The sequence below is a fragment of the Suricata suricatta genome, chromosome 1, assembly GCF_006229205.1.
Source record: "Suricata suricatta isolate VVHF042 chromosome 1, meerkat_22Aug2017_6uvM2_HiC, whole genome shotgun sequence".
NCBI lineage: Eukaryota > Metazoa > Chordata > Mammalia > Carnivora > Herpestidae > Suricata > Suricata suricatta.
Genome location: NC_043700.1, coordinates 55968556 through 55990355, shown reverse-complemented (window position 1 = coordinate 55990355; position 21800 = coordinate 55968556). Strand labels below are relative to the sequence as shown.

At 35.3% G+C, this 21800-nt stretch overlaps 1 protein-coding gene and 1 non-coding gene across 3 annotated transcripts in view; one reads left to right on the top strand and one right to left on the bottom strand.

The window, feature by feature from the left end:
* The window catches only part of NEK1 (NIMA related kinase 1), a 216246-nt gene that overhangs the window by 1398 nt on the left and 193048 nt on the right, over window positions 1-21800 (bottom strand). For both annotated transcript variants that reach the window (XM_029938932.1, XM_029938937.1), the window contains 3 exons: window positions 20850-21058; window positions 19243-19373; window positions 18847-18979 (listed from right to left, as the gene is read on the bottom strand). In XM_029938932.1, the coding sequence (XP_029794792.1) occupies window positions 18847-18979; window positions 19243-19373; window positions 20850-21058 (473 nt within the window). The remainder of the gene's footprint in view (window positions 1-18846; window positions 18980-19242; window positions 19374-20849; window positions 21059-21800) is intronic.
* Window positions 8812-8918, top strand: LOC115303108. The gene has a single exon (XR_003913828.1). It is a non-coding gene; the product is annotated as a U6 spliceosomal RNA (small nuclear RNA).

Here is a 21800-nt window from a genome sequence, read left to right as displayed (position 1 = left end):
TCATTATCTAACCTTTTAAATATTTCTAGCCTTGTCTACTTTCATTACCTGTCTGCTCCAACTGTCCATACAATATATACTTCAGTAACACTGACTGACTTGGGTATAGTTTCCCTAATGTTTAAGTACACATACTGATTTGGGGGTAAATTCCCATTCATCTTTCAGAATTCAAATCTGATGTCCTCTCCTCTAGAAGAGTTACCCTGACATCTTTTATTTCTTCCAATGTTGCTGGATCATTACTTTATGCAACACATATTTTATTGCTTCCAAAATTATACTTATCACTCTGTACTATAAACTATTTAAACTTTCAAAATGTTTCCAATAGGAAAGTACAGAGAGCAAACTAAGGAACGCACAGGTACCTAATACCTAGAATTAATAAAAGTTAACTTGGGGCCATATTGGTTTGGATTATTTATTAAGAAAAACAAATTATAGGTAGAAAGTACCCGTTTCCAATCTTCTCAACCTTTCTTCTTGCCCAAGGTCATTATCGATATCCTCAAAGTGATGTGTATCTTTTCCTCCCAAAATTTGTCTATGGCCGAGCAGTATTCTACTGTGTATATTTACCACATTGTCTTTATACATTTATCTACTTATGGACATTTACATTGCTTCCATATTTGGGCTCCTGTAAATATTATATATAAATGCATATGTCTTTTTTAATTTAGCATTTTCCTTTTCTTTGGATAAATACTTAGAAATAGAAATACTGAATTGTATGGTAGTTCAATTTTTAATCATTTGAGGAATGTTTCCATAATGGCTACACCAATTTATATTCACACCAACAGTGCATGAAAGTTCCCTTTTCTCTACTTCCTTGTTACCACTTGGTATTTCCTTCTTTTTAATAATAGCCATTGTGACAGGTGTAAGATGATATCTCATTGTGGTTTTGATTTGTATTTCCCTGATGATTAGTGATATGGAGTCATGTTTATGGGTGTTTGTTGGCTATCTTTACAGCTTCTTTGGAAAAGTGGCTCTTAAGTTCCTTAGTCTTGTTTTAGTCATTTAAAAATTAATCCTACTGAGTTTATAAAGAAAGTATATAATTTAAAGTAAATATATAATTTTTTATATATTTCAGATATTATTCCCTTATTGGATACATCCTTTGTGACTATCTTCTTCCATTCAGTAAGCTGCCTTTTCATTTTGTTGATGGTTCCCTTCACTGTGCAAAAGCTTTTTACTTTATGTGGAGCTGCCTGTGTATTTTTGTTTGGTTGTCCTTGCCAGAGGAGACAGATCCAAAAATTGCTTTATTTTATTATTGCAGTTTTATGGTTTCAGGTCTTATTTTGTCTTTAATCCATTTTTTAAAATTAAAAGATTTTTAATGCCCATGTGGGAGGGGCAGAGAAAGAGAGAGGGAGACAGAGGATCTGAAGTGGACTCTGCACTGACAGCAGAGATCCTGATGTGGGGCTTGAAATAATGAGCCATGAAATCATTACCAGCCAAAGTCGTGTGCTTAAACAAATGAGCTACCCAGGTGCCCAGCCTTTAATCCATTTTAAGTATATATGGTGTAAGAAAGTGGTCCATTCTTATTCTTTTACAAATACCTGTCCAGTTTTACCAATTTCTGAATTGGTACCACTTACGAAGAGATGGGTCTTTGCCCTATAGTTTTTGTCTCTTTTGTTGTAGATTAATTGAACATAAGAGCAGATAAGCATTTTTTTTTCTGGGTTCTCTATTCTGTTCCATTGATATGTGTGTCTGTTTTTGTGTTAGTTTTGATTACTATAGCTCTGTAGAAGAGTTTAACATCAGGCAGTGTTGTATCTCTAACTTTGTTCTTTCTCAAGACTGCATTGGCTACTCAAGGTATTTTGTGATCCATAACAATTTTAGGATTATTTGTTCAATTTCTGTGAAAAAAATGCCATTGTTATTTTGATAGGGATTGCACTGAATCTGTAGATTGCTTTGGATAATATGGATATTTTATTTTATTACTTTTTAAAATATTTTTTTGATGTTTGTTTATTATTGAGACAGAGAGAAACAGAGCATGAATGGGGGAGGTGCAGAGACAGAGGAAGACACAGAATCGGAAGCAGGCTCCAGGCTCTGAGCTAGCTGTCAGCACAGAGCCTAATGTGGGGCTCAAACCCACAAACCGTGAGATCATGACCTGAGCTGAAGTTGGACACTTAACTGACCGAGCCACCCAGGTGCCCCTAATATGGATATTTTAACATATTAGTCCTTTGAACTGATTTTGAACAGTACTATCTAATTATTTGTGTCATCTTCAATTATTTTCATTAATGTCCAATTTTTTTGGAGTATAGCTCTTTCATACCAGTTAAATTTATTCCTAACTATTTTATTCTTTTTGATGCAATTATAAACAGGATTGTTTTTCATTTAAAAATTAAAAAAATTTTTTAATTTATTTTTGAAACAGAGAGAGACAGAGCATGAGAGGGAGAGGGAGACTCAGAATCAGAAGCAGGCTCTAGGCTGTAAGCTTATCAGCACAGAGCCGGATGTGGGGCTCCAACCCATGAACGTGAGATCATGACCCGAGCTGAAATTGGAGGCTTAATTGACTGAGCCACTTAGATGCCCCTGTTTTTCATATTTTAATGTTTATTTATCTTGAGAGAGAGTGAGTGGGTATGTGGGTGGAGAGCTTGATCCCACAAACCATGAGATCATGACCTGAATTGAAATGAACAGTTGGATGCTAAACCAACTGAGCCATCCTGGGCACCCTATAAATGGGATTATTTTTTTTATTTCTCTTTTTGCTAGTATGTTATTAGCATATAGAAACACAACATCTTCAATTTCGTTCATAAGTGTTTTATATTTTTTAGAGTACAGATCTTTTTCCTCTTTGGTTAGGTTTATTCCTAGGTAGCTTATGGATTTTGGTGCAAGTGTAAATAGTATTGATTCCTTGATTTCTCTTTCTGTTGCTTCATTACTGGTGTATAGAAATCCAACAGATTTCTGTACCTCAATTTTGTATTCTGCAGCTTTACTGAATTCATGTAGCAGTTCTAGCAATTTTTTGGTGGAATCTTTTGAAGTTTCTACATAGAGTATCATGCCATCTGTAAGTAGTGGAAGGTTAACTTCTTCCTTATCCATTGCATCTCTTTTATTTCTGTTTGTTATTTGACTGCCGAGGCAAGGACTCCAGTAATATTACTTGGTAATAAAAAACAATGAAATCTTGCCATTTCCAATGACAGGAATGGAGCTAGAGTGTATTATGCTGAGTCAAATAAGTAGTCAGGGTGACCAATACCACTATGATTTCCCTCATATACAGAATTTAAGATATGAAACAGATGAACATGGTGGGAGGAAAAGAGGCAAACTATAAAAGAAATTCAACCTCAGAGAACAAACCAAGGGTTGACGGAGAGAGGTGGGCAGGAGGATGGGTTAAATGGGTGATGGGTATTAAGGTGGGCACTTGTTGTGATGAACACTGGGTGTTATATGTAACTGATGAATTGCTAACCTCTACTCCTGAAACCAATATTACATTATATATTAACGAACTGGAATTTAAATAAAAACTCAAAACTAAGAGAGACAGACAGAAAGAGAGAGAGACAGAGAGAGAGATTGGAGAGAGAGAGAGAGAGAGAGAGAGAGAGAGAAACATTACAGATTTCTGTATACTGATTTGGTATTGTTCCAACTTTACTAAAATCATTTATTAGTTATAACAGTTTTTGGGTAGAGGCTTTAAAGTTCTCCCTATATAGCATCACCTCATCTGCAAAAATTTAAGTTTTACTTCTTTCTTTCCAATTTGGATGCCTTTTATTTCTTTTTCTTGTCCAACTGCTGTGGCTAGGACTTTCAATACTATATTGAATAAAAATGGTGAGAGAAGGCATCTCTGTTTTGTTCTTCATCTTAGAGGAAATGTTTTAAACTTTTCACCACTAAGTATGATGTTTACTATGGGTTTATCATATATGACCTTTATTATATTGGGGTATCTTCCCTCTAAATTCATTGTTGAGAGTTTGTATTATAAATAAACAATGAATTTCGTCAAGTACTTTTTCTATATCTACTGAGATGATATGATTTTTATACTGTTTTGTTAATGTGGTATATCACATTGATTGATTTACAAATCCTCTCCCATCCTTGTATCCCTGGAATAAATCCCACTTCATCATGGTATATGATCCTTTTAATGTATTGCTGAATTCAGTTTGGGAATATTTTGCTGAGGATTTGCATCTAAGTTCACCAGGGATACTGGGCTGTAATTTTATTTTTTTGTAGTGTCCTTTTCTTAAAAAAATTTTTTTTAATGTTTTTTATTTATTTTTGAGAGACAGAGAGAGACAGCACGAACAGGGGAGGGTCTGAGAGAAATTGAGACACAGAATCTGAAGCAGGCTCCAGGCTCTGAGCTAGTTGTCAGCACAGAGCCCGATGTGGGGCTCATGACCTGAGCCAAAGTCGGACGCTCAACCGACTGAGCCACCCAGGTACCCCTGTAGTGTCCTTTTCTGATTTAGGTCTCAGGGTAATGCTGGCTTCATAAAATGAGCTTGGTAGCATTCTTTCCTTTTCAATAATTTGGAATAGTTTAAAAGTGACAGATACTAGAGCTTTTAAAAGATGTTTGGTAAAGTTGTCTGTGAATCTGTCCAGTCCTGGCCTTTTAGTTGTTGGGAGTTTATTAAATCACTGCTTCAATTTCATTACTAGCAATCAGTCTGTTCAAATTTTCTACTTTTCCTAATTCAGTTTTGGAAGACTGTTCTAGGAACCTATCCATTTCTTCTAGGTTTTCCAATTTGTTGGTGTCTAACTATTGATAGTAGCCTTTTATCATTCTTTGCATTTCTGTGGTATTGGTTCTAACTCCTCTTTCATTTCGGATTTTATTTGGGCCCTCTCTTTATTTTCCTGAAGAGTCTTGCTAAAGATTTATCATTTTTGTTTATCTTTTCAAATAACCAACCTTTAATCTTTTCCATTGTTTGTTTACTCTCTATTTACTTTACTTCCTCTGTGATCTTTATTTTTTCCTTCCTTGACGAACTTTGGGCTTTGTTTGTTTTCCTTTTTCTAGGTACTTTAGGTGCATGGTTAGATTGTTTATTTAAGCTTCTGGTTTCTTGAAATGGGCCTGTATTGCTATAACCTTCCTTCTGAGAATTGCTTTTGCTGTGTCTCATAGATCTTGGAGCATTATATTTTCACTTTCATTTGTCTCAAGGTATTTGTTCATTTCTTCTATGATTTCTTCATTGATCCACTGATTGTTTACTAGCGTGCTGTTGAGTCTCCACACGTTTGTGTTTTTTTTTTCTTTCCCAGTTCCTTCTTGTAGTTGGTTTTTAGTTTCATACTATTGTGGTCAGAAAAGATGTTTGATGTGATTTCAATCTTCTTAAATTTATTGAGACTTTTTTTGTGGTTTAACATGTGATCTGTATTGGAGAATGTTCATGTACACTGGAGAAAAATGTTCTGGTTTTGGATGGAATGTTCTGTATATATCTATGAAATCCATCTGGTGTAGTATGTCTTCAAGGTCAATATTTCCTTATTAATTTTCTGTCTGGATGATCTACCCATTGACATAAACAGGTGAAAAAGTCTCTACTATTATTGTATTACTGCCATTTTCTCCCTTTGTACTTGTTAATATTTGCATATGTATTTAGGTGCCCCTATGTTGACTGCATAAATATACACAAATGTGACAACTCCTTGTTGGATGAATCCCTTTATTATTATGTAGGGCTCTTCTTTGTCTCTTGTTATAGTCTTTGTTTTAAAGTCTATTTAAATTGAAAAGTACTGCTACCCCAACCTTCTTTGCATTCCCATTTGCATACAATATCTCTTTCTATTCCTTAACTTTCAGTTATATTATAGGTGTCTGAGTCACTCAGACTTGATGTTATTGCAGATGTCCCTCAAAAAGGTCCTAATTTTTTCTGTTCTGTTGTTCAGTTTGGGTGATTTCTAATACCCTATTTACAGTTCATTGATCTATTCTTTTGCATCATCTAATATATTTATTGTCTCTAGTGTGTTTAACATACCTGTTAAAGTATTCTTCCTCTCTGATTGTATTTTATTTTCTATCTCTGTTGAAATTCTCATTGTGTTCATCCATTCTCCTGAGTTTGGTCAGCATTTTTATGACCATTATGCGGTACCCTTTATCAGGTAGACTGCTTTTCTTCATTTTCTTTAGGTCTTTTTCTGAGGTTTTGTCTTGTTCTTTTGTTGGGACATATTCCTCCATCATCCCACTTTGCCTAACTCTCTGTATCTGTTTCTATGTATTAGGTAGATCAGGTACATCTCTTAGTCTTGAAGGAGGGCCTTATGTAGATGCCCTGTGGGGACAGAAGCACAATCTCACCCCCACCCCCGGCCACAAGAGCCAGATGCTTCAGAGAGGGCCTTGTGGGCTGCATATGTCCTGTGACATACCTTGTCTGCTGTGGATACATTGGTGGGTGGGGCTTGTCTCTGGCCCAGATGGCAGTGAAATCCAGGGGAGAAACAGGTTGTATGGAACTCTGAGTGGTGCATGTGCCCTGCATTAGCTGTCTACAGGGAGGATTCCATCATGGCTGCTGCCAGTGCTGGCATCAGCACGGCAGAAGAAGGTAGTAAAACTGGCTGCTGCTAGTGTCTGTCCCTGGAGAGAATCCATCCAGCAATTGCTCTAAGATTAGTTAAGTATTCTCCTCAATTGTCCATGTGCTTTTTTATCTGGTGTTTTTTGTTGGTTTCTGGATCTCATGAGTCTGCATTCAACACTTTTAAGAGTGGGGTTTCCTTTCTGCATAGCTTTACGTTGATTTCCAAAGGTAGATGTTTTGAGGGCTTGTCTCTCCTATGCAGAATCTAAGGGCTGAGGTGCCTGATGTTGAGCTCTAATCAATCACGCCTCAGGAAAAAGTTCTTTACCTGTGAGATCCCTCCTGACCATGGAGTCCTGCACCTAGAGTGTGGGTTTTTTTCTGTAATAAGACCATATCTCTCCCTCTTATATACATCTCAGTGCTGTCCTTTGTTGTGGAGGCTCCATTCATCCACTTTTAAGTCCCCTTCATCAGAGGGAATTTTTTCAGATTGTGGATTTGTTGTGCTTGTGGGAGGTGAGCTCAGAATCCTCCTATGCTGCCATTTTGAACTCTCTCTGATATCACTTCTTGAAAAGTATATAAGCCTATCTTGATTTTTCATGTTTTGTAGGAGAAAGAGCCTTCTGTGTAGGCATGCATCCTTGAAGTCAATCAATTATCAAAAAAAAAAAGTGTCAATTCTACATTGTGGGTCAGTCAATCATTAAGTTCTCCACTTAAGGAATAATACGAATGAGGTACCTGAGTGGCTCATTTGATTGGGCTTCTGACACTTAATTTCGGCTCAGGTCATGATCTCATGGTTTGTGAGTTCAAGCCCTGTGTTGAGCTCTGTGATGACAGCACAGAGCCCGCTTGGAATTCTCTCTCTCCTTCTCCCTCTGCCCCTCTCATGTACACATTCTCTCTCTCTCTTAAAATAAATAAATAAACACTTAAAAAAAAGGAACAATTCCAAATAAAAGTTTTCCAAATATTTATCAAGCAAAGTTGAACCCCAAGTACACTGTTGATTACATAAAAAAACAGTATTGAAACAATACCTATGGAGAACTGCCCAAAGGATAAATAGTCTGGATATAAATAGTTTGGTATTCTTCACAGATTTACTTCAATGGAGTCATTCTCTGGCTTGATGCCATTAAATTATACCATGTCATATTAATAGAGGAGCATAAAATCCAAATGTAAAAATTATTAAAGTTTATTATGGTACTATTTTATAGAATAGCATCCAAGATCTCAATGAAATCAGAAATCTTCAAGTTCTAGATAATATTTAATTTTTATATATGAATTTCAGTAGCAAAAATATTATTTCAATATTTAGAGGAAAATGTTTTATAATAATAACTATCAACTGACAGATATTTGAAAGACTAACACTTGAGGTTTTCACTGAGGTCTATGGACTTAGATTCTTGAAGAAATTCTCCCCTTTAAAGGAATTCACGAGTTATTAAAATTTGAGGAACACTATGATTGTGCCTTCTTTTCAAAAAGCATAGAAAAATAGTTACTTTAATACCAAAAATAGCTGTCCTCTGAGTCACATGTTTTGTCTCAAGAACACTGTGACTCATGTATTTAATTAGGTTTCCTACTTTGCTAGAAAGATAAGCACCAAATTCACGACCTATTCCCACAAAATGTAGAGGGCCTTTACACATTAACTTTATTATCATGAGGTATTCTCACCTCATTCTTGGCTTAATATTCATTGCTTATGCTCATTTGCCTGATAGGCATTTAAAAAATTTTTATCTTATACTTTATACATTTTTAAGTGTAATGTGAAATTTTTTGAGACAAGATAGAATATAAATAACACTTAGGAAAATTTACATTGGTAAAATTACACATCAACATTTTAAACATTCTTTAAATCCTCATATCATTTTAGCACATAAAAATCATAACTTTAAAGTAAAGTAACAGGATTAATATTAACAGATACTCTAGAATGGAATTCTTATTCAGAATACTCGGAATCAGTTTACAAATTCACTTAAAAAATTAGGCTTGTTACTTCCTGGTGTGATACCTAAAAACTAAAGACCACAAATTATTTATCTTGATTATTCACTTCATTCACTAAACTTGGTTTCAAGAAACTTTACACTTTTTCCAAAAAAACTAAATGTGCCCAGAATATTCATATAAAGAAAAACAATCAGTGCTCGCTTCAGCAGCACATATACTAAAATAGGAACGATACAGAGAAGACTAGCATGGCCCCTGTGCAAGGATGACATGCAAATTCATGAAGTGTCCCATATTTTTGCACTGGGTGTTATATGGAAACCAACTTGACAATAAACTATAAATATAAAAGAAAAGAAAAACAATCAAAAGAACCCAGTATATAAGCTGTCAGTGAAATTCCAAAACTTCCAAGATATTTTGTATAATGGAGCATCTTCAATAGGATAAGTCTGTATCTTTACTTTGAAGGCTACATTACTTATTACTTATCTGGCTATATAAATTTGGGAATTTTCCTGCTCCCCCTGTGGGCCCCTACCCAAGCTCAATGTTATTTATAGTCCTTTAATACTTCCTTAATAGAAAAGAGCTCCCTTAAGAATCAACACTAGATTAGCAGGTGCAGAAGAACATACTGGTGATCTGGAAGACAGGTAATGGAAATGCTAAACTGCAAAAAAGAGAAAAGAATTTTTAAAAACGAGGACAATTTAAGGGATCTCTTGGACAACATCTGGTGAATAAACATTCCTATTGTAGGGGTGGAAGAAGAAGAAAAAGGGGTAGAAAATTTTCTGAGGACATAATAGCTATAAACTTCCCTAACCTGGGGAAGGAAGTAGTGATTCAGGTCCAAGAAGCGCAGGAAATTCCAAGGAGGCCCATACCAGGACACATAATAATTAAAACGCCAAAGGTTATGGAGGAAGAGAGAATTTTAAAGGCAGCAAAAGAGAAACAAAAGTTACCCAAATGGGAAAACTAAGAAGGCTACGAGCTAATTTGTCGGAAAATTTGCAAGCCAGAAGGGAGTAGCACAATACACTCAAAGTGCTGAATGGAAAAAGACCTACAACAAAGAGTACTTTAACTGGCAAGACCATCATTCATATCTGAAGAAAAGATGGAGTTTCCCAAACAAAAGTTAAAGAAATTTATTACTAGTAAACCAGCTTTACAAGAAATATTAAAAGGGAATTCATTATATTGAAAAGAAATAGCTATAATTATACAAAAGAAAATAATGAATAAAAAGACATAAAACATGACTGTGTACAAACAATGCAGAGGGAGAAAAAATAAGTTTAAAAAAAAATGTATTTGGTGGCATCTGGATTGGTTAAGCATCGGACTCTTGATTTTGGCTCAGTTCATGATCTCATACTTTATGAGATCAAGCCCAGTACTGACAGCAGAGCCTACTTGGGATTCCCTCCCTCCCTCCCTCCCCCTCTCTCTCTCTCTCCTTCTCCCTCTCTCTCTCCCTTTCCCTCCCTCCCTCTCTGCCCCCGCCCCCTGCCCCTAGCCTCACATTCACATTCTCTAAACAAACAAACAAACAAACAAACAAACAAACATTAAGAAACATACTGGTTCTGCTCCAATTCCTTTTAAAAAAAATAGGGGAGGAGTAAAGATGGAGTAATGTGGGGACCTTGAGCTTGTCTTGTCCCTGAAATGCAGCTAGATCAGCATCCAACCATTTCAAATACCTATGAAATTGATCTGAGGATTAACACAACAATCTGCACCATTTGAGCAAGAGAACTTGGCAGATATGCAATGCAGAGAGGTGAACTGGGGGAGAGAAAAGCCATAGAGGGTAGGGAGCCATTTTAGGAAAGAGAGGAGAGAGAGACAAAGAGAAAGAGGAAGAGTGCAGCATATTAGGATCCTGCAAGAAAAGCACTCCCCACCAAAGACTGGACAAGAAATCTGTTTCCCAAAACTATCGATCGGGAGAGAGGAGAGGGTTTCAGTACCACCAGGATTCTATAAATGGTAGACACAGAGTCTGAAGTTCCAGAGCTCAGTGCCTAGCGGTGCCCTGGTGAGGAAGCAGGGTGAATTCCCAGGAGTAGGCAGCAGGGTCTGAGGATTACGTGTGCCACATGGGGAGAAGCAGTGTTAGTAATAATAGCCAAACTGAGGAAAGAGCCCAGATGTCCATCGACTGATGAATGGATAATGAAGAGGTGGTATATACCCCCAAACAAATAATCTTTTGAAGAAGACATCCAGATGGCTAACAGACACATGAAATGATGCTTGATGTCACTCATCATCAGGGAAATACAAATCAAAACCACACTGAGATACCATCTTATAACAGTCAGAGTGGCTAAAATGCTGGTGAGGGTGTGGAGAAACGGGAACCCTCTTGCACTGTTAGTGGGAATGCAAACTGGTGCAGCTGCTCTGGCAAACAGTGTGGGGGTTCCTCAAAATATTAAAAATAGAACTACCCAGCAATAGCACTGCTAGGAATTTACCCAAGGGATACAGGAGTACTGATTCATAGGGACACATGTACCTAAATCTTTATAGCAGCACTTTCAATGATAGTCAAATCATGGAAAGAGCCTAAATGTCCATCAGCTGACAAATGGATCAAGAAGATGTGGTATATATATATATATATACACACAATGGAATACTACATGGTAATGAGAAAGAATGAAAACCGGCCATTTGTAGCAAAGTGAATGGAACTCAAGTGTGTTTTGCTAAGTGAAATAAATCAAAGAAAGACAGATACTGTATGTTTTCACTCATATGTGGATCTTGAGTAACTTAACAGAAGACCATGTGGGAGGGGAAGGGGGAAAAACGTTACAGAGAGGGAGGGAGGCAAACTGTAAGAGACTCTTAAATGCTGGGAACAAACAGGGTTGATGGGTGGTGGGAAAGAGGGGAAAGTGGGTGATGGGCACAGAGGAGGGCACTTGTTGGGATGAGCACTGGGTGTTGTATGGAAACCAATCTGACAATAAATTATATTTAAAAAAGAAAAGATGTGGTATATACATATAATGGAATATTATTCACTGATCAAAAAGAACAAAAAGTCTTGACATTTGCAACAATGTGGAAGGAACTAGAGTGTATTATGCTACGTGAAGTCAGTCAGAGAAAGACAAATATCATATAACTTCACTCATGTATGTAATTTAAGAAACACAACAGATGAACGTAGGGGAAGGGAAAGAAAAATAAGATAAAAAAAGAGACTGAGGCAAACCATAAGTTTGAGAATAGACTGAGGGTTGCTGGAGGAGTATTTTGTGGAGGGATGGACTAAAGTGGTGATGGTCAAAAGGAAGGCACTTATTAAGATGAGTACTGGGTGTTACATGTAAGTGATTAATTACTAAATTCTACTCCTGAAACCATTATTACACTATGTTAACTAACTTGGATTTAAATAAAAATAAAAAAATAAAAGATGTACTACCTTAAAAAAATAAAATAAAAAGAAGGTGTTTGAACTTAAATTATCTGCTATATACTTAGATGATATACACGAGCCTCATGGTAACCACAAACCCAAAACCTGTAATAGATTTACAAAATATAAAGAGAAAAAAAAGCCAAACATAATACTACAGAAACTCATCAATCACAAAGAAAGAGCGCAAGGGCGCTTGGGTGGTTCAGTGGTGGAGTGTCTGACTTTGGCTCAGGTCATGATCTCACAGTTCATGAGTTCTAGCCCCACATGAGGCTTGCTGCTACAGAGCCTGCTTCAAATCCTCTGTCCACCTCTCTCTGCCCCTCTCCTGCTCACACTCTTTCTCCAAAATAAACATTAAAAAAAATAAAGAGAGCAAGAAAAGAAAAAAGTAACAGAGAACTACAAAAATAATAACAATAGGATAGCAGTAAGTACATACCTAGCAATTAATTAGTTTAAATGGTCCAATCAAAGATATAAGGTGATGGAATGGGTAAAAAACTCACGACCCATCTACATGCTGCTGACAAGAGATTCACCACAGACCTAAAGACACATATCGACTAAAAGTGAAGGGATGGAAAACCACTTACCAAGCAAACTGAAGTGGAAAAATAAAAAAGGCCCTGGTAGCAATACTTATATTAGACAAAACAGACTTTAAAAGAAAGATTGTAATAAGAAACAAAAAGGACAGCACGTAATGATGAAGGGATCAATCCAACAAGAGGCTATAACAATAGTGAACATCTATGCACCCAACAGTGGAGCATCTTAAGTACATAAAACAAATATTAGTGGAGAAATTAATGGCAATATAACAGTGGTAGGAGACTTTAACACTCCACTTATATCAATGGTTAAACCGTCCAGGCAGGAAATCAAAAGGAAAGAGTATCTTTGAAGGACACATTTAACCAGATGGACATAAAAGATATATATAGAACATTCCATCCTAAAACAACAGAATACACATTATTTTCAAATACACAGTGAACATGTTTGGCCACAAAACCCTCAATAAATTTAAGAAAACTGAAATTATAACATGCATTTTTTCTGACAACAGTATGAAACTAGAAATAAATAAAAGATAAAAACTGGAAAAAAAGCCCTAAACATGTGAAGGTTAACCACCATGATACTAAGCAAACCAAGGGGTTAAGGAAACAACAAAGAAACCAAAAAATACATGAAGACAAATGAAATGAAATGAAAATGAAAACACAATGGTCCAAAATTTCTGGGATGGAACCAAAGCAGTTCAAAGAGGAAAATAAACCAACAGAGGCCTATATCAAGAAACAAGAAAAAGCTTACGTAAATAATCTAACCTTACCTCTCAAGGAGAGTGGAAATAAATGACATGGAAACTAAAAAAAAAAAAAGAAAAGAAAAGAAAAAAAAAAACTAATGAAACGTGAAACCAAGAGCTGGTTCTTTGAAAAGATAAATAAAATTGATCAACTCTTAGCCAGGCTCCTCAAGAAAAAAAAGAAAAGAGACCTAAATTAATAAAATCAGATATGAGAGAGAAGAAGTAACCAATGACACCACAGAAACACAAAGGATTATAAAAATGCTACAAAAAAGTGTATGGTAACAAAATGGACAACTAGAAAAAATGGATACATTCCAAAACTGATTAAGGAAGAAACAGAAAACCTGAAGACAGATCCCTAGTTAATAAACTGAATTGATAATTAAAAATAAATAAATAAAAGTCCAGAACTAGATGGATTCACAGGGAATTCTACCAAACATTTAAAGAATTAACACCTATTCTCCTTAACAGAAGGAGGAAAGCTTCCAAGTACTTTCTGCAAAGCCAGTATTACCCTGATACCAAAACCACACAAAGACACCACAAAAAGAGAAAAGTACAGGCCAATATCCCTGATGAACAAAGATGAAAAAATCCTCAATAAAATATCAGCAAAGGGCATTTAGCAATACACTGAAAGAATCATTCACCACGATCAAGTGGGATTTATTCTGCAGATGCAAAAATGGTTCAATATTCACAAGTCAATCAACACCATACGTTACATTAACAAAGGATAAAAGTCAGATGATCATCAACAGATGCAGAAAACCATTTGATAAAATTCAACATCCATTCAAGATAAAAACTCCAAACACAGTAGGTTTAGAGGGAACATACTTCAACAATAATAAAGACCGTGTATAAAAAAACCCCATAGCTACCATCATACTCAAAGGTAAAAAACTGAGAGCCTTCTGTCTAATATCAGGAACAAGACAAGTTATGTCCACTCTTGCCACTGTTATTCACCATAATACACAAAGTCCTAGCCACAACAATCAGATGAGAAAAAGAGGGAAGAGGCAGGCAAACTGGTGAGGAAGCTAGACTATAACTATTTGCAGATGACGTGATAGTATAAATAGAAATCCACCAAACAACTACTAGATGAAATAAATAATTCAGTAAAGTTTCAGGATACAAAATTAACACCCCAAATCAGTAGTATTTCCATACACTAAAAATGATGTTGATGTAGCAGAAAGGGAATTTAAGAAAATAACTCCATTTACAGTTGGACCAAAAAGAACAAAATATCTAGGAATAAACCAAAGAAGTGAAAGACCTGTACTCTGAAAACTGTAAAACGCAGATGAAATAGACTGAAGACGACACAAATGGGAAGATACCCCATGCTCATGGATTAGAAGAATCAATGCCAAAACATCTATATTACCCAAAGCAATTTACAGATTCAATGCAGTCAATCCCTATCAAAAAACCAACAGCATTTTCTATAAAACTAGAAGAATACTATATTTGTATGCAAACGCAAAGACCCCTTATAGCCAAAACAATCTTACAAAAGAAAAACAAAGCTGCAGGTATTATAATTCCAGATTTATAGATATACTATAAAGTTGTAGTAATCAAAACAGTATGGTACTGGCACAAAAACAGACATACAGATTCGTGTAAGAATATAGAAAGCCTACAAGTAAACCTGTAATTATATGGTTAGTTAATCTATGACAAAGGAGGCAAGAATATACAGTGGGAAAAAAACAGTCTCTTCAAAAAATGGTAGGAAAATTGAACAGTTGCATATATGTAAATGAATGAAACTGGACCCATTCTAATGCCATACACAAAAATAAATTCAAAGTAGATTAAAGCCCTAATGTGAGTCCAGAAACCACAAATGTCCTAGAAGAGAACATAAGGAATTTCCCTGACATCAACCATAGTAACATTTTTCTAGATATATCTCCTCAGGCAAGGGAAACAAAAACAAAAACAAACTATTAGGATGATATCAAAATAAAAAGTTTTGCATAGTAAATGACACCATCAACTAAACAAAAGGGTAACCTATTGAATAGAAGATATTTGCAAATGACAAATCTGATAAGGGTTAATATCCAAAATATATAAACAACTAATACAACTCCACATGAAAAAAGCAAACAATCCCATTAAAAAATGGGCAGAAGACCTGAACGAACATTTTTCTGAAGAAGACATATAGATGGCTGACAGGCACATGAAAAGATGCTCAGTATCACTAGTCATCAGAGAAATGCAAATTAGAACCACAATGAGATATTATTTTACATACATCAGAAGAGTGACTACCAAAAAAAAAAAAAAAGGAAACAACAAGTGTTGGTGAGGGTATGGAGAAAAGTGAGGGTATGGAGAAAAGGAAGCCCTCACATACTCTTGGTGGAAAGTAAACTGGTATATCCACTGTGGAGAACAGTAATCGAGGTTCCTCAAAAACTTACAAATCAAAATACCAAATGATCCAATAATACCACTAATAGGTTTTACCCAAAGAAAATGAAAGCACTACTTTGAAAATATTTGTGCATCTGTATGTTTATTGTAGTATTATTAACAATAGCCAAGATATGGAAGCAACCTGTCTTCTGATACATGAATAGATAAGGAAGATGTGCGCCCGCGCGCGCGCGCGCGCGCACACACACACACACACACACACACACACACACACACACACACACACTGGAATATCACACTGTCATAAAAAAGGATGAGACTGGTCCTCTGTGACAACACAGATGAACCTACAGGCATTCTGTTAAGTAAAATAAGTTAGACTGAGAAAGAGAAATATCATGTGGTTTCACTCATATGTAGAAAAAAAAAAAAAACCAAACAAACGAGGGACGCCTGGGTGGCTCAGTCGGTTAAGTGTCTGACTTCAGCTCAGATCTCATGGTTCGTGGGTTCAAGCTCTGGACCAGGCTCTGTGCTGACAGCTAGCTCAGAGCCTGGAGCCTGCTTCAGATTCTGTGTCTCCCTCTCTCTCTGCCCCTCCCCTGCTCGTGCTCGCTTGCGCTCTCTCTCTCTCTCTCTCTCTCTCTCTCTCTCTCTGTCTCACAAAACTAAATAAACATTTAAAAATAAAAAAAAAAAAACCACAAATGAATAAAGAAACAAAAAGCAGAAGCAGATTTATAAATACAGACAACTTATAGTTGCCAGAGAAGGTGGCAGGGGTTGGGAGGATCGGCAAAATGGCGAAGAGGAGTGGGCAATGCAGGCTTCCAGATATTAAATAAAGAAATATGGGTATAAGGAATATAATCAATGATATTGCAGTAGTGTTGCCTGGTGACAAATGGTAGGTGTACTTGTGGTTAGCACAGCATAAGGTATAAACTTGTCAAATCTTCATGTTGCACACCTGAAACTAATATAACCCTTTGTGTCAACTATACTCAAATAAAAAAATTAAAAAGAAAGGAGCTTCTTTAAGTTTCTACTGATAGGTTTCACCGCACCACCAGAAATATGACACATTATTTTGTTTTTGTCTGTGTGTAATTATTAAGGGGGCTAAAGAAAACCATAATGAAGAATATATGCAGCACTAATTACTGACTTATATCTAATCCATTACTTGTTGCTAATGACCCTAATGTTTTCTGGACAGTTATTATTTTGTTGAGGTAAGAATACTAATGAAGACACAGAGGTTTCTGAAGTTGCATGGTAAGAGTACTCACTGTATGTTAAGATTTCCTAGTTTTAATAAGTACTATTAAAGTTTTTGAAGGACTTTTACTTTCATTTAACCACTTCAAAAGAACTTTTCTTTTTGACTTTTTAGTCAATATAAATGTCTATAACTTAAATAAGTGAAGTTACTCCCCAAAATAAAAAACATTCTTGAATTTGATTTTAGGAAACTTGATTTTTCATGAGTCAAATGTCAAATATTTTTATTAAAAGCCTGTCTCTGAAATATCTGAACTGATATTGGTGCTCCATTCCTATGAACACTCTCTCCAGGTATTCACCCTCGCAGGCCCAAACACACGGACAGTTTCAAACAGATCTTATTTGTGATCTCAGTGCTCTCCAACTTATCCAGAACACTGCTGCCAGACTAAACTGTATAAAACATCTTCACTCTGTCAGTTCACAAATCTTCACTGATCTTTTCTATGTACTTCACAGTATCTAATCATAGAGACTACTGTTTTTATTTAAGTTTTTATTTAAATTTCAGTTAGGTAGCATACAGTGCGGTGTTAGTTTCAGATGTACAACAGAGTGATTCAATGCTTCCACACAACAAACGTATTTGTAAATAGGTATTTACAAAAAGAAGTTTCTGATATGGTGATTTTAACTTTAATACACATTAATTATTTTTCATTCTGTTTTCTGACAAGTTATGGCTCTACATTTCTTTCCACTTTTCACAATCCAAGCTTCCCTTCTCTAATTCTTACTGTGCTGAAAAGTACTTTAGAGTATGCATTTTTATATATAGTTTTATACTTTCATATACTTATGTTTCATCTTCCAAGAAAACTGTAAACAACATGTAAGTAAAACACTACGTCGTTTAATGCCAATTAGTAATAAAGTGCTGGGCTACAAGAAGCCCTCAGTAGGAACTCTGAAAACAATTTACAGTACATTAGAATGGTGATCATCCTTTAATAGCAACGGAAACTGAAACTTCAAATAAATCACTTACTGTCAAATTACTAGCTTGCCACAGAATTAGGACTGGTTCCATGCTAGTGCTCTTGACTAAATTTAGTGCCATTTTTAACTTTAATAATTTTCCATAAAGGTCTAATATATTTTGAGTGGTTCTATCGGTAAATATTTTCCAAATATAAAAATGGTTTACATTCAAATCACTCTAAATGAACTCTACTTATTACATTTTGTATTACTTAGGAGAAACTGTACATATTGCTGAAGCATGTATGTCTAAAACTTTACTAAAAGATTCTAATTTCTAGAGCTGTCCAATAAGGAGAGATTTTATTTATTATTTTTTAAAAATAGTTTATTATCAAATTGGTTTCCATATAACACAAGTGCTCTTCCCCACAAGTGCCCTCCTCCATCACCACCACCTCTTTTCCCCCTCCCCCTTCCCCTTTAACCCTCAGTTCGCTTTCAGTATTCAATAGTCTCTCAGGTTTTGCGAAGGACAGATTTTAAAACATCTCATTCAAATGTTACTTATAAATTAAGTAAAAATATGGACCTAAAGGACTTAAGTCAATGAAAATATGACAGAATCCATAAAAATATGTGACAAGTCAATGAAAATATGATAGAATCTGTAAAAGTATGTGACATGAGCATCTCATAATTGTTCATAAGGTACTAAATATGATTTCAATATAGATTTCATCAAAATGCATGTGATTAAAGCTCAGCAATTTACATTTGTAATCTTGTTTTTAGCGCATTTATTTAAAATATAAAGACTGAAAATATCTTACCTTCTTGATAGGCTCCATCTGCCATGACTAAATGAAGAATCTTGGCATAAAGATGTTCATGTTCATTTCCTAAAATATTCTGAACTATTGTTGAGCAAATCTCAATATTTTCATCTTCATCTTCATGAATAGCCTATACCAGATTTCCAAATATAAATTAGTATTTGGATATTAACTGTCTCTAATTGGATACTTTTATTAATTATAATAAATCTATTGACCTATGAATATCACTAACATTTCACTAGTAATCTAAAAAGAGCATATTTCAAAGTTAATTTTTTTTTAACTCAGCTTCATGCTCAGCGTGGGGCTTGCACTAATGACCCTGAGGCTCTATCAACTGAGCCAGCCAGGTGACCCAAAGTTAAATGTTTTAACTCACATTTGACTTACCTTTATTTTCTCATAAACTTCAAAGAATTTTTCAAAGCCTATTTCCTGCTCCAGGTGAAGTCTCAGTTCCTCTAAATGGTTAAAGACACTATCATATTCACATTCACTAGTAATCTCACCATCACTGTTATCTAAAATGCAGAAATAAAAAGAAGATATTTTACGACTAAAAAGAATGAATAATTCTTACCCTAATAGACTAAGATAGACCTAATAGACTAAATTGAAGAATGATGTCACTGATACAGACTACTTGTATTTTCAATATAAAGTTTTTGTCATTATAATTATTTGCATTTATATAGGAAATCAGTGCATATATTGTCTCAACAAGAATATTACTTGGGGTTGGGGCACCTGGGTGGCTCAGTTAGTTGAGTCCAACTCATGATCTTGACTCAGGTCATGATCTCACGGTTGGTGAGATTGCGTCCTGCCTCGAGCCCAGCATTGGGCTCTGCTGACGGTGTGGAGCGACTGCTGGAGACTCCTTCTCTCTTTCTCTCTGCCCCTCCCCTGCTTGTGTGCATGCACTCATGCGCGCTCTCTCTCCCTCTCTCAAAAATAAATAAACTAAAAAAAAGCAATGTTACTTTGGGAATCTTTTATTTTCTAGACATAAACTAGAATAAAATCATTCTAATTGAGTAAAAAATAAAAACAGCACAGCCATATGTTCTGTACTGAGGCAACCAACCCTAATTACCGTTTTTAAAAAGTTGACGTTAAACATGGGCCAAAACATGAAAAACCATGCACGAGGCAGATGATTTATGCTACAAATCATAAAACTTTAGAAAAGCACTTAGAAAATATGCCATCTATGTTTTATGTCATGTGCATGTCCAAGACACTTGGAAATATTCTAGTAAAAGACAAAATTACTGAAGAATTGTTCCTTTTCACATTAGCTCTTCTCAAATAAACATAATATAGTTCTTAATTACACAGATTTTGTATGTATCTTGGGGGGTAATGCTATGAACAAAGAACAGTTAAAAGAAAAATGTCAAGGTTTTAAAAACTGCTTTTAGTATTAGCCCAGCTGGTTACCACTGTATGTAGAAGCTCTTTGTAAAATACACAGTCTAATAAACCTAGGCTATTGTCTTTAGTACTAGAAAAATAAGTCAAGTAAGATAAGAAAACAATAAAAATGCTTCAAAAGCATTTAATGTTTTGTTAAGTTTATTGATTTATTTTGAGAGATAGCAAGAGTGTGCAAGCTGGGAAGGAGGGGGGAGAGGGAGGGAGGGAGAGAGAGAGAGAGAGAGAGAGAGAGAGAGAGAGAGAGAGAGAGAGAGAGAAACACGAACCTGTGAGATCATGGCACGAGTTGAGATCAAGAGTCAGACACTTAACCAACTGAGCCACCCAGGAGCCCTGCTTCAAAAGAGTTCCTAAAATTTAATGGGAAAGAAATGTAACAAATGTATATGGGCATTTGTGTGAGAAGAAAAGGAATGAATAAAAGTCAGAGACACAGAAGCATACTTCAGTTTTAATTAAAGTTGGAAACGGTTCCTATCAGATAACAGAAAAATATATTCTACTTGAAATAGTTGTATACACTGAAAAAAGAGAGGTCTACGATCATGACCATGTACCCGAGTGCCATTCTTCATTTAGGGCGCTTTCACTGCTGGGATTGTCATCCTCATCTGCTACATCTGTCCCATTTGCAGTCTGCTCTATGTCACTGTTTTTTAAGATGGATTCTTCCTCCTCACTGTATTCTTCTCCAGGTTGTTCCCTAAGTAACTGCTCCATAGAGGCCTGAAGCTCTTGTAAATCTGTGTCAGTTTCTTCAAATACACTGGAGTTAAAAAAAAAATCAAACTACATATTACCAAAATGTTTCCTGATTTTGAAATTTTTCTTCAATAAAATATACACATACTCCTTTCTACTTAAAAGTACTAATACTGGATAAAAAGAAATCTGAAAAAACCTTCATAGTTTTTAACAAAGTAAATGAGGACTGATACAATTATAAAATACAACACATGACACATATTCTGGAATACATAAGCCAGAAGATGACTTGTGTGATCCTGAGTGCCAAAAGAGAATCATAAAACTATCAACATTACTCATCGCTTAAGTTTTGAAAGAATGTTTCAGTATTTTAAAAGGCCAGATAAAATAGATTTTTCACTTGCTTTAAAAAAAATACTTCATATTCAAATATTTTTCTTCTAGTAATTTTGAAAATTCAGCAAAATCTTCATGTGGACGTATAATGGTAGTAACCTATACGAAAGCTTTCCATATAAACATTCATTGGACATTTGAACTTTTAGAATGGAAATACTTAGGGATTTTACATTCAGGTTAATATGATGATCTAGTGAATAAAAAGTCACTGGAAATCTTATCTCTAGATGCTTATTCTTGAAAATATTTCTAAAATACATAGCAAGCAAACTTTACTGGATAATTAGAATATATTAACCATAATAATCTTCACTAGATTATCTTGTTTCCAAGGCACTGCTCAGGATATTAATTTTATCATAGGATTAGAGATGCTGGAATTAATTAATTTAGGCCAGCAA